At 38.4% G+C, this 15,999-nt stretch overlaps 1 protein-coding gene across 1 annotated transcript in view; it reads left to right on the top strand.

The window, feature by feature from the left end:
- Positions 1-15,662, top strand: part of TAF4 (TATA-box binding protein associated factor 4) — a 35,236-nt gene extending 19,574 nt beyond the window's left edge. The window contains exons 3-16 of the mRNA XM_023939619.2: positions 1,320-1,486; positions 2,231-2,350; positions 4,018-4,137; positions 4,851-4,973; positions 5,662-5,751; positions 6,787-7,041; positions 7,243-7,387; positions 7,882-7,996; positions 8,578-8,747; positions 9,353-9,483; positions 10,124-10,249; positions 11,637-11,693; positions 11,775-11,894; positions 15,238-15,662. Of these exons, the coding sequence (XP_023795387.1) occupies positions 1,320-1,486; positions 2,231-2,350; positions 4,018-4,137; positions 4,851-4,973; positions 5,662-5,751; positions 6,787-7,041; positions 7,243-7,387; positions 7,882-7,996; positions 8,578-8,747; positions 9,353-9,483; positions 10,124-10,249; positions 11,637-11,693; positions 11,775-11,894; positions 15,238-15,405 (1,907 nt within the window). The 3' untranslated portion in view covers positions 15,406-15,662. The remainder of the gene's footprint in view (positions 1-1,319; positions 1,487-2,230; positions 2,351-4,017; positions 4,138-4,850; positions 4,974-5,661; positions 5,752-6,786; positions 7,042-7,242; positions 7,388-7,881; positions 7,997-8,577; positions 8,748-9,352; positions 9,484-10,123; positions 10,250-11,636; positions 11,694-11,774; positions 11,895-15,237) is intronic.
- The last annotated feature ends 337 nt before the right edge of the window (positions 15,663-15,999 follow it).

Raw genomic sequence — 15,999 nt, 5'->3', positions numbered from 1 at the left:
ACACTTTTACATAAGTTGTGAGGGAAAGTCACATTTTGGATGTAAACTAGTTTAACATTTTGGTGTGACTCTGCTTCACTAAAAGGGAGTTAATGTAGAGAATGTAAGGGAAAGATTAGGAGCAAATCAACTAACGCTTTTCTTTTGAACTCATTTTTGTAGAAATCAGTATATGAATTTTTGCAGTTTACTTGTAAAACTGTCCAAGAAAACTGTTTAAGGTGCTGTCTGTAAACATTTCAGCACTTGACCAGAATAGAAAAGCAAATAAAAGCTTGATTCTTTTGAAGTAGTCATGCTCTGAGATGCAATAGACCACATCTCCAGATATTGTTGGGGAGCGTGTATGGGCTTTTGATTCACTGAACAACACTTAAGAAAAACTTTCTGATTTCACTAGTGCCTCTTGATTTTCATGGCGAAGGTTCTTCCTGTAGTTGCTCAGAGAAGCCAACTAATTTTGAGTGCCCAGTTTGTTTCCTTAGGTGGCTTTTTCAGAACTGATGAGGTTCTGAGGCTCTCAGGGACTGAGTGAGGCGTGCTGAATGAAGGAGCTCTTGGCAAAGAGTTCATGTTGTCCAGATCCTGTTTATGCCTTCAAGGAAGAGAGAATCACATCTGAAAATCTGCCTGTTAAAATCTGGTTCCCCACAGCTACCCAGTGGGGTTAAGTGTATTGATCTGAGTGACTGAGCAGGGAATGATTTCCTCATTTCCCTCTCTGTTTTATTCTTCATTTGGGGTGTAACATGGCACAGTGCAGTCTGTTGCTGATGCACATGAGAGAGATTATGATTTTATAGCCACTTTCATTACTAAATTGGTTATGGGAAATTAATTTAGAACTTAGACAATTGTGTTGCTGTTGATGGTGAGGCCTAGGTTTGATTATTTTTTCTTCCTCTCATAAAGACAAACTAACAGGAATCTTGGCAGGATTTTCTTCTATTTGTAGTGTCTCATAAAACAAATTTCTTAGTAAAGAGCAGGTAAGATTTTTACAGGATTACTCATTTTAACTTCTAGTCACATGGAGTATTAGTGTTTGGGGCAGATAGAACTCACTGTGTTCTGATGCACACCGTACTGAGCATTTAGATAGAGTATTTCTGAAATTAAGCTATTCTAGACAAAATGCCATAATGCAGATGGGTATTTTGTTTTTATTCTGAACCTCTTTTGTTAGCTACCTAGTCCTTCAGCAGTACATTAATTCCATATGGACCCAACTTGAATTAAAAAAAACCCAACCAAATAAAAAAAATACGTTCTTTGATTTTTGTAAAGGATGTGTGTTCCTTGACCACTCTGTTTTGCAGGCATGGTCCTGGTGCGCAGTGAGAACGGGCAGCTGCTGATGATCCCCCAGCAAGCCCTGGCACAGATGCAGGCACAGGCACACGCCCAGTCTCAGCCTCAGAACACTCTGACTCCTCGTCCTGCTACACCTACCAGTGCACCCCCAGTGCAGATATCCACAGTGCAGGTCAGTCCAGCAACTTGTGCTAAAAACTGTTTGGTTCCCTGTGAAGAACACATGAGAAAGTAAGGTGTGATAGTAGTGATTTGGAGAAGCCATAGATCTAACTGGAATATGAAGACTTTTTATAGATTCATAGAATCTCAGAATCATTTGTGTTGGAAAGGTTTTGGAAGGGGCCTTAAAGCTCATTCAGCTCCTGACGTGGGCAGGGACACCTTCCACTAGACCAGGTTGCTTCAAGCCCCATCCCAACCTGGCCTGGAACACTTCCAGGAATGGCAAGTCCACACCTCTCTGGGCAACCTGTATTGGGGCCTCATCACCCTCAGAGCCAAGAATTTCTTCCAAATAGCTAATCTAAATCTACTTTCCACAAGGCATAGGCATTGCGTTTTTTTCCTAATTCTGTTACAGCTTGGCTGTTACTCATCAAAAATATTTTTACATATCTGAATCTCATTAAGTTGAAAACTTTGATATAAAAGAAGGCCATATATGGTTAATGTGTACAACTCTTCTCCCCAGAATAAATACAAGACTGAAAGAAAAAAATGGATATGGATATATGTACACTGAGATTTTGATAGTTGCATTAAGTTCAAGACTGAAAATCCTTCTCAGAGTTTTTGAGTGGTTCAGATGCATTCTTTTGTATTTGTAATAATGCAGAATCAGAACACTAATAAAGCAGATGTTATTTAACTATAGGTACTGATGTGTTTGTGACTTTTTTTTCCTCTTCCCCAGGCTCCAGGAACACCCATTATTGCACGACAGGTGACACCTACTACTATCATCAAGCAAGTGTCTCAGGCTCAAACTACAGTGCAACCCACGACAACGCTACAGCGTCCCCCTGTTGTGCAAGTGAGTGTGTAGGGAAGTAATGTCTGCATGAGACTGCCAGGCACACAGGAAATGCAATTTCTCAGTGCAGGAAAGAAATGCCTTCTGGATTAGCCTTTCTAAAACATCTACAGGTCTCAGTATGTATTTTGGAGGTACAGGTATCATTTTTTATATGTATATAGTTATTATTTCATATTACACCTATACATATATCTATTTAAAGGTATTGTGTTTGTAGTTTGTACTATCACAGAGCTGACTAAAATAAAATTCCTTTATACTTTCTGCTTAAAGGAAGTGACAAGAAATCCCTTTGGATTTGGGGCTGTGGTGTTATTCCTGTGATGGATCTGCAGTCCTCTGAATTCTGCAGCAAAATTGACAATTGCAAAGATGACTGCACTGTGGCAGCCTTCTCTTCCCAAAGCCTTCTCCCTTTCACATGAGTCTCTGCTTTGATCTGTGTCCTTCTGGAGACTGATAACTCATGGAGAGACTGATGTCAGTCTGGGCTGGCGTCTTTATTCATTTTGGGCTTGCTTGGAAATTTTTTTGGAGATGTTGAGAGTTTAAAAAACAGTGCAAGAGTGTGAAATTCTCCACATGGCTTCCAGGCAGCAGTGATACAATATGATTGCTGTCGCCTAATCTGTCTGATTGTGCTTTCTTCATCCTTTGAGTAGACAGGATTAGAGAGTTTTAATTTAAAACATGCAGGTTTTGCTATGCATCCAGTTAACCTTTTTCCCCTCAGAGAGCCTTTCCCTATGCCAGTGATCTTTCTAGATCTAAGAGTTAATTTACCTAACTGAGTCTCCTTAATTTACACTGCTGTTACACAGGACAAAAAACCCAACATCATTCCATCTGCATATTTTGTGCTGTAATGAGCACACCATGGACTTCATTTATCCTGTTAAAAAAAAAAAAATGAGACAAATGAAATCCTTGTCTCCCTTAGTTTCTCTCAAAATACCAACAAAGTTAGCTTTGGCAGCAGGGAAGCCTCTTTTCTTGTGCATCTTTATATAAGCAGCAAATTTACAAATGATTTGTGAACATTCTGAGTGTCAGTTGTAGCTTGGTAGGAATTTGTATCTCAGACTTGGTTGTTGTTAATAATTAGTCTGTTGGAAGCCCATGAATGAGCTGTGTATATGAGAAGATCTTGCTTGCAATGGTGATTCTTTGGAGCTGATGTTTCTACTTCAAATTACCAATTTGTCTGCAGAACTAGAGAAATGTTTTGTCCCATTGTTCATCACAAAGACCTCGATAAGACCCAAGCTTTTGTGTCAATTGTGCCTTTTTAGAAATCCTTCCCTTTGGAAGTGGCATTTAATGAAACAGGCTAAAAGATAAACAGATCTCACAGGAATTCTGCACTTGTTTTAGCAGAGTTTTGAAACCATAAAACCATGGCTGAGGTTATGTTTATCGTATTTTATTCAGAGACCAAAAATCGCGCAATTTTTAATCAACTTTTGAAATTCCCGTTTCGAATGTTTTAGTGCCATCTGGTGGCGCTTTCCTTCCACTGCGCCAGACCGCACATGAGCAACTTATTTATAGCAGCTGCAAAAGGTGTTCTGCTGCCTTGTGGCTCATTTTCTGTTTCATGGCTTAGGAAAACAGCCTCTTAGTACATCCCAAGGAAAATAATCTTGTGTTTGTATTCTCTGTAGCCTCAGATTGTTCTGGGTGGTACTGCACAGACAACCACGTTGGGGACAGCAACAGCTGTACAAACTGGAACTCCTCAGAGAACAGTGCAAGGGACAACGGCCACCTCCACTGCTGCCACAGTAAGATACTGAGAAATGTAACACCTCTTTTTGTTCACTCACATATGCATGATGTGCATATATACACATACATCTAAACACAGATGGCAGTGGAGATTAGTAAAGATGCAGGAATTCTGTGAGGTGTTGACCTTGAAAAGGTAAACTTTAATAGAATCATATAATTTACAAGGTATGGGTGCAGGTTACTTGAATTTTTATAGGTGTCGAAGTGTTTTTGTTTCTGTAACAATATTAAAGCACTCATTTAAAAAATTTATTAGATGTATTTTATAGAACAGTGAATTGTTCAGTGCTGCTGGGTAGAATCAGTGTGAGAAGGAATAAGGAGTTGGCATTGGTTGATTCAAGCTGCATGTTTCCAGGATTGCAAAACAGGGAGAATCCATGTACTATGCATTGTGAAATAACAGCTTTACTATTTTTTGTCCCGCTAAAACACATATTTTCCCATATATAACGTGCCATCCTTAAAATACTTGGTGTTTCCTAATTTCATGAAGAATCATAATTACTTAAATTTTGATAACAAAAATGTACAATAAATATGAGTATATGATGAAAAATAATAATTTCAGTATGTTTATCTTTAAATGTTATTCTGCTCTGATGAACTAAAGGACTTTATTTCATGGAGTATATGGTCAGATCATGTATTAAGAGGAGTTTTTCTTTCTTTCTCTGACTGTTTTCCTTTTACCTTTCCTTCTAAGGAAACTATGGAAAATGTGAAGAAATGCAAAAACTTTCTGTCCACATTAATAAAACTGGCATCATCTGGAAAACAGTCCTCAGAGACTGCGGCTAATGTGAAGGAATTAGTACAGAATCTGCTGGTAAGAAAAGTTCATCAAAAGTTGTAAAATACAGAATTAGGGAAAATTCAGTCTTAAAACTGTTGTTTTGTGGGTCTTTTGTTCAGAGGATGCAATTTATAAAATCTGAGCTAAATCAAATTAACTTTGCCTCTTCCAAATTAAAATAGATGGATAAATTTTCCATTCAGTTTATAACTGAGACATTTCTACTTATATTCATGCATGAGAACATGAGCTCTCACAGGAGTGTGAGTAATGCAAGCAGTGGCTCTTTAAATTCTACATTTTGATAAAACAATGAATAAAAAGATGTATTATGTACTTGAGGGAAAACACTACAGCTGGTGTGAGAGCTGACTAGAAAATCACAAGTTTTTACAAAAGAAAGGTAATTAACATTGCCTGATACTAATATAAAAGCTTGACATATTTAATATTTATAGAGTGAATACTAGTATTGCTTTGCCTACTTGTTAACAACCTTTAAGTTATGGTCAAGCTGGCTATTTTATCATGTAGGTCTTACTACTTGAAATTTGTAATAAAGTTGGTTACTACCGTAAAGCTATTGGTAACTAAAAATAGGGAGGGATGATTAAACCACTTATTTTCAGTATGTTCCAAAGTCTTAAAATTTCTTTTGGTGTTGGATATCTGTAAAAATTAATTTCTACCAGTTTGTTAATTTGAATTTTCTGTTTTGAAGGATGGGAAAATTGAACCAGAAGATTTTACCAGTAGGCTGTACAGAGAACTTAATTCTTCACCTCAACCTTACCTTGTGCCTTTCCTGAAGGTAACTTCATTACTCTTTCTTCATCTCTGTACTTATAATATATCAGCAGCAATGAACACAAGCACATCCTTTTCTATTATAGGTGGAATTCCAAAATGATGTTAAAGGAGGTTTTAAATGGTGCCTGGTTATGCTTTTGCTCCCTTAAAAAATACTTTTTGTGTCATAGTTCCTAGAGTTTGTTACTGTGACTAGTAATGTAACTTCTACTGTGGTGATACATCGTAGCTCTTTTGAGAAATCGGAAAAGTTTTCTTTCTATGACTTAAACCACAAACCTCTGAATTGATTTTTTTGTTCTCTTTTTAGTCTTAGAAAGCAAAGGGATTCAGTCATATAGGAGATTATACCTTCTGGGCAAGTTTTGCCTGTGCTGTAAACTGATTTGGATAAGCAGGAAATTTGTCAATTGCCAATGATAAATCACATTTGACATAAATTTTATAGTAGTTGGACAAATCTCAAAATAGTATTTATTGCAAAACATTTACCATCAGTGAAATCAATGAAAATACAGTAATGTTGAATAGTAAGAATGTAACTGCTTTACTAATGTATGATTAAGGGTTATAGTTGTAGGTGTGTGTTGACATTTCTGGGTTCTTAAATGCTTGTTCAACCTTGAGCTGTTCCTGAGGACAAAAATTGTTGCCATAAGAAAAAAACTAATTTAATAAGCCACTAAAACACTGTGGTCTCTGTTGAGCTATTTTGCAATCTTCCCTGGTGTTCCAGTGCGACTTTTAAGCCATAGGACAAGAGTTAAGGAAGGCAGCATGGGCTTGGGTTGTTAAATACATAGTAGGGGTTCCAGGTAGGCTGCATAGCCTAGATACCCATGATATCCAAAAGGTATTGTCCGTCTGTCCTGCTTATTAAATAGGAGCAGGTTGGTATTTCTGTGTGCTCACCTTTCCTCAGGTGCACACAGACCCATCCAATGGACTGAAACAAAACACGTTGCTTCTTTACAATTAATACTGTGTGAGCCAGGATTAAACAACTCGATGTAACTCTTTCCTTTCCCCTTTTCAGAGGAGTTTACCTGCCTTGAGACAGTTAACACCAGACTCTGCAGCTTTCATTCAGCAGAGCCAGCAGCAGCAGCCGACGACGCAGGCGACGATAGCCACGATCCCGTCAGCAGCAGCCGTGCTGTTGAGCTCCTCAGTGCAGCGCACGGCAGGCAAGGCCACTGCCACTGTCACCAGTACCCTCCAGCAACCTGTCATCAGCCTCACTCAGCCCACACAAGTTGGTGTCAGTAAACAAGGGCAGTCCACGCCACTGGTATGTGAGCTGAAGTGCAGCGTTCATTATTGCACAGGGGTTTTTTGATAGTACTTTTTAAATTGGTGGTTTAGCACAATCAAAGGTCTGAGACAAAAAGTATAACTTAAATTGCATCTTGGTTTAAGTGCTCTTAGGGTTTGTTCTTCCCACCTGATTCTCAGATTATCTACAGTTCTTTTTTTTCCTTATTATTTGCAGGTTATCCAACAGTCTCAAAAAGCAGGGGCATTGATAAGGCCTCCACAAGTAACGTTGACACAGACACCAATGGTGGCATTGCGGCAACCACACAGTCGTATTATGCTCACTACTCCTCAAATCCAACTGAATCAACTTCAGACAGGTAAGAGGTCAAGATACTTGTGATATGCCATATTAGATAGAGTTACCTGAAGTGTGGTTTAGAGATTGCTTGCCCAGAGAAGTTGTTGATACCCTATTCCTGGAAGTGCTCAAGGCCAGGCTGGACGGGGTTTGGAGCAACCTGGTCTAGTGAAAGGTGTCAGAGGAGTTGGAACCAGGTGATCTCCAAGGTCGCTTCCAACCCAAACCATTCTGTGGTTCTATGAATGTCAGTTCATAAGTTTGTACTACTGCTAAAATTGTCCAGTGTGTAGTGCTGTATTGGCTGGGGGTACAGATCTATCAGGGCACCATTGACAGAGAAATGGTTTGGCTGCTGAAATTGTGTGGGAAGGGTCCTGTTTTTAGTGAAATGCTGACAGAAGCTATTGAGGTCAACTCTTTGTACCAGACCTATTTCCATAAATACCTGTGACTGGCTTGCACATGTGAACTCTTACTGATGGAGTACAAATCCTGTCTGTCTTCTTGCAGTACCTGTGGTAAAACCAGCAGTATTACCTGGAAACAAAGCTATTGCCACTGTTTCGACACAAGTAGCTGCTGCTCAGAAGAATAAACTGAAAGAACCTGGGGGAGGCTCTTTTAGGTGAGGAGCTGTATGTTTGTGTTTGCTTGTGTAGCTGAACTCAGACCTTCCTGGTGCTGAACCCATCTGGGGAAACTCACAATAACCTAGAGGTGGATTTTCTGGAGGCAGGTTTGCACAAACAGCACTGGACATACTCGTGCCAGACTGGTTTTAGCATTTAGCTGGCACTAAACCTCATAAACAATTCCTGCCCAGACAAGCAAGTGGAATTCATTCCTTCACTTCTCCCAGCTCTGCTTGAGTTACTCGGATGTACAGCCTGTCTTAGTGGTGAGGGCAGATTATTATTGTTTTGCAGTAGTGATTCGTCTGGTCTCTTGTTTCTCAAGGTGTTGAAACATTACATAAGAAAGGATCTTGGAAAAAACAGGAAGCACAAAATTAGTGCTCTTTGAAGTCAAAGCAGTAATTTCTCATTTACAAACAAATGAGTTGTATTATATCACAAAAGCAAATAAAATGTAAAACTAGGTATTCACGTTTATGGTGAAATTCATTGTATGCAGCTGTGGTATCATAGGAGTGCGTGCAGATAAGCACTAAATGTTATGATTATTTTAATTTTTCCTTCCTTTAAGGGATGATGATGACATTAATGATGTTGCATCAATGGCTGGAGTCAACCTGTCAGAAGAAAGTGCTCGGATATTGGCAACAAACTCTGAGCTCGTGGGCACATTAACAAGGTCCTGTAAAGACGAAACCTTCCTTTTCCCAGCACCTTTACAAAGAAGGATATTAGAAATAGGTATGTTCTTTTATCCTGAACATTAATAACAACAAATCTCACTACTCTTAGGTTTAATTGAAGGCATTTTCCATAGAAATTGGTTTGAATAATTAAAAGTTGCTGGACTCATTACTTTATGTTATTTTCTGGTATAGCCAGATGCTTGTGGGAAATAATTAGTCTTATGGAAGTAGAATAAGGATATGAAATAGGATATGTCAAGGAATAGCAAACAGAGATTTGCCTTCTAAAGTGATTCAACATCAAAACTACATAACCTGGCTGAATAAACTATTAAGGTGTAGCAAGCATGACACAAACAGTGAAATAGGTCCAGAAGCACTTTTATCAGCTTTACTTAGTAATTTAGAATTAATGGTGGAATGAAAAGCAATCTTGAATTCTTTGTTACACTGTAATACACAACGTTTATTAATAGATAGTCAATTTTGTTAAACTAATATGAATTTTAATATGTGTAATTTCCTGTTTAATCCTTGTCTGAGAAAAACCTGCAAATCATATTTAGAAAAAGGGATTTAAATTTCTATGACTAAGATTACACTCATATTTAATTGTATTTTAAAATGATTTTTTGCAACCCACTGGTGTTTTGATTATAGGTAAAAAGCATGGAATAACAGAAATCCATCCTGATGTAGTTAGCTACGTATCACATGCTACACAACAAAGACTACAAAACCTCGTGGAAAAACTATCAGAGACTGCTCAACAAAGGAATATTTCCTACAAGGTAACTGGATTTAATTGCTCAAATTAAATGGCAGAATTGCACAAATTCAGCAGGCTGTGGCATTGACTGTAATACTGGAGTTCAGGTGTTCTTTGTTCTGTGAAATCAGGTTGTTTATTCTCTGACTGATTCACCTTCCATTAAGATATTAATACACATGGGTGACTGGAACTTTTCAGCTTGCATATACAAAATGGCTTTAAAACAAATGCAGAGAAGCTGTGCCCTCCCCTTATTTATTATGTCAAATGTTTAGTGTGTGAGTGACTGTAGAGTCAGACAGATAAAAGCACTGCTTTGAATTCCCAGGAGACTGCTATCTGACAGATGTGTGTTCCTCATAGATGCAAATGCCTGAGCAGCATTTAAAAAAACCACACAGCTCTGTGAAATATGTTTGAGAGGTTAAAGCTGTGATGAGATAAGTTTAGAAGTCAAAATCTGATGATTCATGGAATAGAACAAAATGCTTTTAAGAGTTCTAGCTGGTTTGAATGGTGTAAATATACTCCTGCTATTTGTCTGAAAAGGACAAAGTGAACATTGGAGCTTTGAATGTGTATGTTCTTCCCCAGTACAGTACAAGTTAACAGCTTTGTTTTTAAGGGAGTAATGAGAATCATATTTGCTGTATTTTCAGGATGATGAAAGATACGAACAAGCAAGTGACGTTCGGGCACAGCTCAAGTTCTTTGAACAACTTGATCAAATAGAGAAGCAGCGTAAAGATGAACAAGAAAGGGAAATTTTAATGCGTGCAGCAAAGGCAAGTGCTTGGCTTTCACACGTGTTTGTAAAGTGTCATTTTTGACATCAAAACTACAGAGTTTCTTTCTAAAACACTTGCAATGAAGGAGAAGGCTAATCTTCAAAGATGCAACTTGATGAATGTGTTCTTAACTAGAGCTCAGTTTTGCTTTTCATTCTGAAGTATGGGAAACAGCTTCTTTGCCATTCCCATCTCATATTCCCAAATTAAAAGGAGACTTGAAATTTAGTTTTTGCATTTGGCAAAGAAAGATGAATTTTATAACTTGGTGGTACTCTTAAATATAATAGAGAGGGTATTTTGGAGAATAGAAATAGAATTCAGAACTATTTTTACAAATTGGAGAAATACAATAAATAGGAAGCAGTTGATATAAACATGAATGTGAATATTAAACTGTGGTTTTACTCAGTGATTATAGAATTAATGTGATTAGATAAGAGCGCCCTAGAAATAATTCACAAAACAACCTATGTTTTCTGTTAGTTTTGTGATCCAGCATGAGTTGACAATGTCAGAATACAAATGTATTTTGTTCTTGGCTTAAAGAATGTAAGGGATTAACAGCACTCTTGGTTTGATAGGATGAGAGGAAATGGCCTCAAGTTGCGTCAGGGGAGGTTTAAATTGAATATTGAGAACAATTTCATCACTGAAAGGGTTGTCAAGCCCTGGAACAGGCTGCCCAGGGCAGTGGTTGAGTCACCATCCTTGGAAGTATTGTGTACATGTGGCACTTGGGGGCATGGTTTAGTGGTGGGCTTGACAGTGCTGGGGAAGCAGCTGGACTTGATGTTCTTGAAAGTCTTTTCTAATCTAAATTATTTCCGTATTCTAAGAGTATGACACACACACAAGGAATTGCAGGTCCTCAGTGTAATGGACAGTGCTGATGTAAGTGATCTTGGGTCACTCAGGTGCACTTTGTTCAGCCTGCAGCCTGACCTGTGTGTGTAGGTGTAGCAGAAAGATCTGCTCTGAGTAAGTGCCTGGTTCCCCAGCAAGGGGAGGAATTGTTCCAGAAAGCACAGGTCTGATTCCTTTGTTCGTATGCAAAGTGTGTAATTCAATTCACACCTCTGTGTAATTTGTGTCTTGTAATGGTTGCATTTAAGGCATAATTGCCTGGCTACTCCTTTGCTATCTTTAACAAAGCAGAAAAATGGGATGCCTTTTCCAAAAATAGATATGTTACGAAAAGGAAAACTTTTAATATCTAAAAGTTGTTTACCACTGTTGCCCTCTGTGAGAGTGATAGGTATTCCCCACTTCCTGCTGAAAATTAGGAAAAGCTTTCATATATAATCTCTAACTACTTTTATAACTAAATTAATTTTTCTTTCTTTTCCTGAAACCACCTCCTGCTCATCCTTTATCAACACAGTCTCGATCTCGACAAGAAGATCCTGAACAGCTTAGGTTGAAACAGAAGGCCAAGGAGGTGAGTGCTGAGCTTAACATGAACTTTTATTTTGGAAGTTGTAAGAGAAATAATGACCCATCCTTGTTCTGGCACATGCAGATGCAGCAGCAAGAGCTAGCACAAATGAGACAGAGGGATGCCAACCTGACTGCGTTAGCTGCCATCGGTCCCAGGAAGAAAAGGAAAGTAGACTCACCAGGATCTGGATCAGGGACAGAGGTACAGTATAATTGTCACCTTTGGTTTTGCTGCCTCAGCCTCTGTGCAAACCTTTCTGCTCAGAGCTTTTTCCCCAGTTTGTGGGAGCTCCCTGAGCTGCAGAAGTGTTTTGTGTTCAGATTTGCTCACTCCAAAGCCAGGGTCAATTTTTAGCACGTGTAGTGGCATAGGGAATAGAATCTGAGTGGTCATTCCCTGATTCATAGAACTGGAGGGATGTTAGAAAAAACATCTCTGATGCAACAAGTCTTAGCTTTTTGGACCTCCATAGTTTTGGAAGGTTGTGACCAATCTAACTTTAAGAGGCAGAGTGATGCTGAGGTAGGTGGGGTGGTAGAATTCAGTCACTGCTAAATTTGACAGCAGGAGCTTCGAGTTACAGGAGCTTGCCTAATTTCTCCCTCCAGCAGTTCATTTGCCTTAGTGTCTTCACAGCAGATGAGTTTGACCAGTTCCATCTGATCAAGATGTTCTTGCACATCCTCTGTATATTTTACTATTGAATCTGCCTGTTAAAAAATTCTCTGCAGACTAGGTACCAGAATGCTCAGTGTCTGATTCATTTACTTTACATTCTGGTACATGATTATCTGCTGTACTTCTAAACAAGTTAATAAACAAGAAATGGTATAAAATTGCTTTCTGCATGAGACATTCAATGTGGGATTGCTCTAATGTTTAAAAAGAACAAAATATTCTTGAAAATTGTCATTTATTGGACCAAAAGCTCTCTTTATAATTTGAGGATTTTTCCCTGTGGAGTTTTGTATCTGATAGCAAGTGACAGAATAGTAATAGTTTAATAATCCTGTTTATTACTCCTTGAGTATTCTGAATTTTCAGTGCTAAAGCATTTATACTGTAGAAAAGCCTCAAAAGAGTTCACCTTGGTTTATACTGAACTACTGGAAGCAATCAGTTACATGTTCTTGATATAAAATGTTAGAGAAAAATCTGCATACTAGTAAATGTTATTTTTGTTTATAAGAATATCAAGCCTCTTGAGCATCTTTTAAAGTAATTTTAAGTTTTGAAATTTACTAAGATGTCTGCTACAGAGAATAAGACTTGTTTTTATATAAGCTGACAAATTACTCTATTAAAGGTTTATAGATGTGGTTTGAAATTATGAAAATTGCAGAATGGGGCACTTTGCAAAGATAGATGTGCACACAAATGAAGTTGTCTCAGAGGAATATGCTGAAGTACCTCATGCAGAGTTAATGTTGGCATTGCTTACTCCTGCATGCTCAGCTGTGCCACCTTAATGGTCTGTTAATGTCACTTAGGTTATGGGATGTATTTTGCATCTCTTGTGAACACTTGTTTGTATTTCATCTAAATCTGACTAATTTAGTTATCTTGGATTAATCACTGGTTAACCAATTAACTGCAGGTTCCCTGGAAATCTAATCTTTTTGTCTGTTTAATTAAGAAGCAGCTGCCTTTGATCTGATACTCACAGCTGTGCTTTTGCTGCTGTGTCACTTGACATTTTTAAATTGGGCTCCACTTGTCACCATTTGTATGCAGTTTGTGGTTAAGGCATATTACAAGAAGTGTGGAAAAGAAGGTTTCTTGTTACTTAGACACAGATTTGTAAATGGAAGCTTTTGATGTCTACAAATGCTGACTCTTAATTACATGTAAAATCACTTCTAAGTAGTAATTGCACTGTTTTGTTTCCAAATTCAATGAAACAGGTTGCTGTCAGTTTGAGGGTTTTACGTCCATGTGATTTTACTTAAAGTTACAAAAAAGCTGCATAATTTATTCCATACATAATTCTGTGTCTTCTAAAGACTCCTGAAATTTTACCTTTGTGTTTCAAGTATTATGGTCTACATAGTAAAGCTGAGGCTTGAGCTTTCACTAAGGAATATTTAAAAACCAAGAATAAAACCCCTTTCAGCCATTCCTTCTGTTGTCTAGCAGTCATATGTATGTGAGAAAATTTAGTTAGCATCCAACACTTTCCTGTGTCTTCTAATTTCCACTGAAGCTTGTGAAAATTAGATGGCCAAATTGTGCAAGTGCCTTTGAATACTCCTTGAAAATCCAGCCTTTGAGCAGCCTTAACTACAGGATTTTAGTGGTTTGGTGCTTGCTGGGTCAACAGAATGCTTGAGAATCAAAAATCTGACTTTACTGTTAGCACTGTGGTGAAGCAAGTTCACCTGCACTGACCAGAGTTTTGCTAATCCAGAGTGATCATTTCCAGGGCAGGTTTAGGTTGGTTTGATCATCAATAATGTTCATTGATTAAATACATTGTTTTCACACATGTTAGTGGGAACCTCAGCAGCTTATTTACATGGTTTGTGCACCACTCTAAATTTGGGCTTTTTTCAAGTCTGGGATGTTTTTATTAAGAAAACTTTTTGAAAATTCTCCAAACTGAGGGGCAGATACATCTGTATTCACTACAGTGAATAGAGTGCACTTGGTGTCATGAAGTATAAAAGTCCCATTAAAAAAAGAAAATATAACATTAATATAATAAATTAAACTGGAGGGAAAAACGATTTAACGTAGCTGAGCTACAGCAATATAACGGGTCCCAGAAGAATTGACTATTTCAGTAAATCACCTGTCAGCAAACAAAGATTCCCGGCTGGAAATTGAGGAAGAGCCTGGATCCCGGCCCGCGCGCGCCATCTGCCGGGCCCTGCGCGCTGCTGCAGCCCTCGGTCCTCCCGTGCCGCTCCTTCGGGTCCTTCTGCTTTTTGCTTTCTTCTTCTGCTTTTTTTATGTCATAGATACGATAATATGCTGCTTGTTTATCTTGCCGATTCGGGAAACTCCCAGTGTGTACCAGAGGAATAAGTGATGCTGAGAGGTGGAGAAGCGTTCAGAGGTCATTAGAGAGTATGTGACTGTGTGTAGGAAAACTTCTCCTAAATATAGTCCTGAGCTTGGTTACAGCTGTTGTCACCAGGAGAGCACCCTGCCGTGGAGATGAGGGGGATCTAGGACAGGATTCAAGGCACCACAGCCCTGGGAATAGGACTGCTCCCCACCTCCAGGGTTGCCCTTGGCATCTGTGTGCTGGAATTGTGAAAAATCCTGTCCTTTCTGTTTGGTTTGGTTGTTGGGATTCCCTGTCCTTAGCACCTTCCTAAAAATACAGGCAGTGCTTTGGAGCTTTTTTATCTGTTTTGAATGCCACTGAAAACTTCTAATTGTTCAACTGTTGTTAATAAATCAGAACTAAAAAGGAAATCTCTTGTCTGGTAGCATACAGCTTCCTGACTGTGTACAGTTTTTAGGTCACACATTTTCTCTGAAAAGTTTTGGAATTCTTTCAGGCATGGACTGACTGACCTGTTCTTGTGCTTTCCAGGGATCTGGTTCGAGTGCAGCAGTCCCAGGCAGCTCTGGAGTTGGAACAACCAGACAGTTTACGCGACAAAGGATAACGCGGGTGAACCTCAGGGACCTCATATTTTGTTTAGAAAATGAGCGAGAGACAAGCCATTCACTATTGCTATACAAAGCATTCCTTAAGTAAAATGGAAAAGATCAAGGTATTTTTGACGGAGAGACGCCTGAGGACATTTTTTAATATATTTGCAAATTACGCCTTTTTGTAACAAGCGAATGGGATATTGTTTAAAAAACAACCACCTCTTTACATGGAACAGTTTTATATTCCTGTTTATAAATAAACTCTTCAGTATAAGAGAAATACATTTCTGTAACAGTGAGGATACTTACAAGGCCTGTGGATACTATAAAAGGACAATTAAATTTTAACTCATCTCTTGATTGAGTGGCCTTCTTGCCAAACAAGCCATATATAAAGACTGATGGAATCGTTTAGCAAATAACTAGCTACCCTTTGTCAGCCCTGTAGCAGTTTCGACATTAATTGTTCATTTTAGTTCAGTTTTATCCAACTAAATCCATTACATAGGCATATGTCTACAGCAGATGACCTCATTTCATTTAGCTTTTTTTTTTTAAACAGTCAGTTAGCAAAGCAAACTGATTTTTTAAGGATATTTATCTTTCCCCCAAATGCTCAAAATCTAGAGGGATATACAGTTAATTTTAAACATAACCTCAATTTTAATCACATTATTGCTTATTAGAGGCCCTGAAG

This window comes from Cyanistes caeruleus, chromosome 16, assembly GCF_971803275.1.
Source record: "Cyanistes caeruleus chromosome 16, bCyaCae1.hap1.1, whole genome shotgun sequence".
NCBI classification, from domain to species: Eukaryota; Metazoa; Chordata; class Aves; order Passeriformes; family Paridae; genus Cyanistes; species Cyanistes caeruleus.
This window is presented reverse-complemented; position numbering and strand designations above follow the sequence as displayed.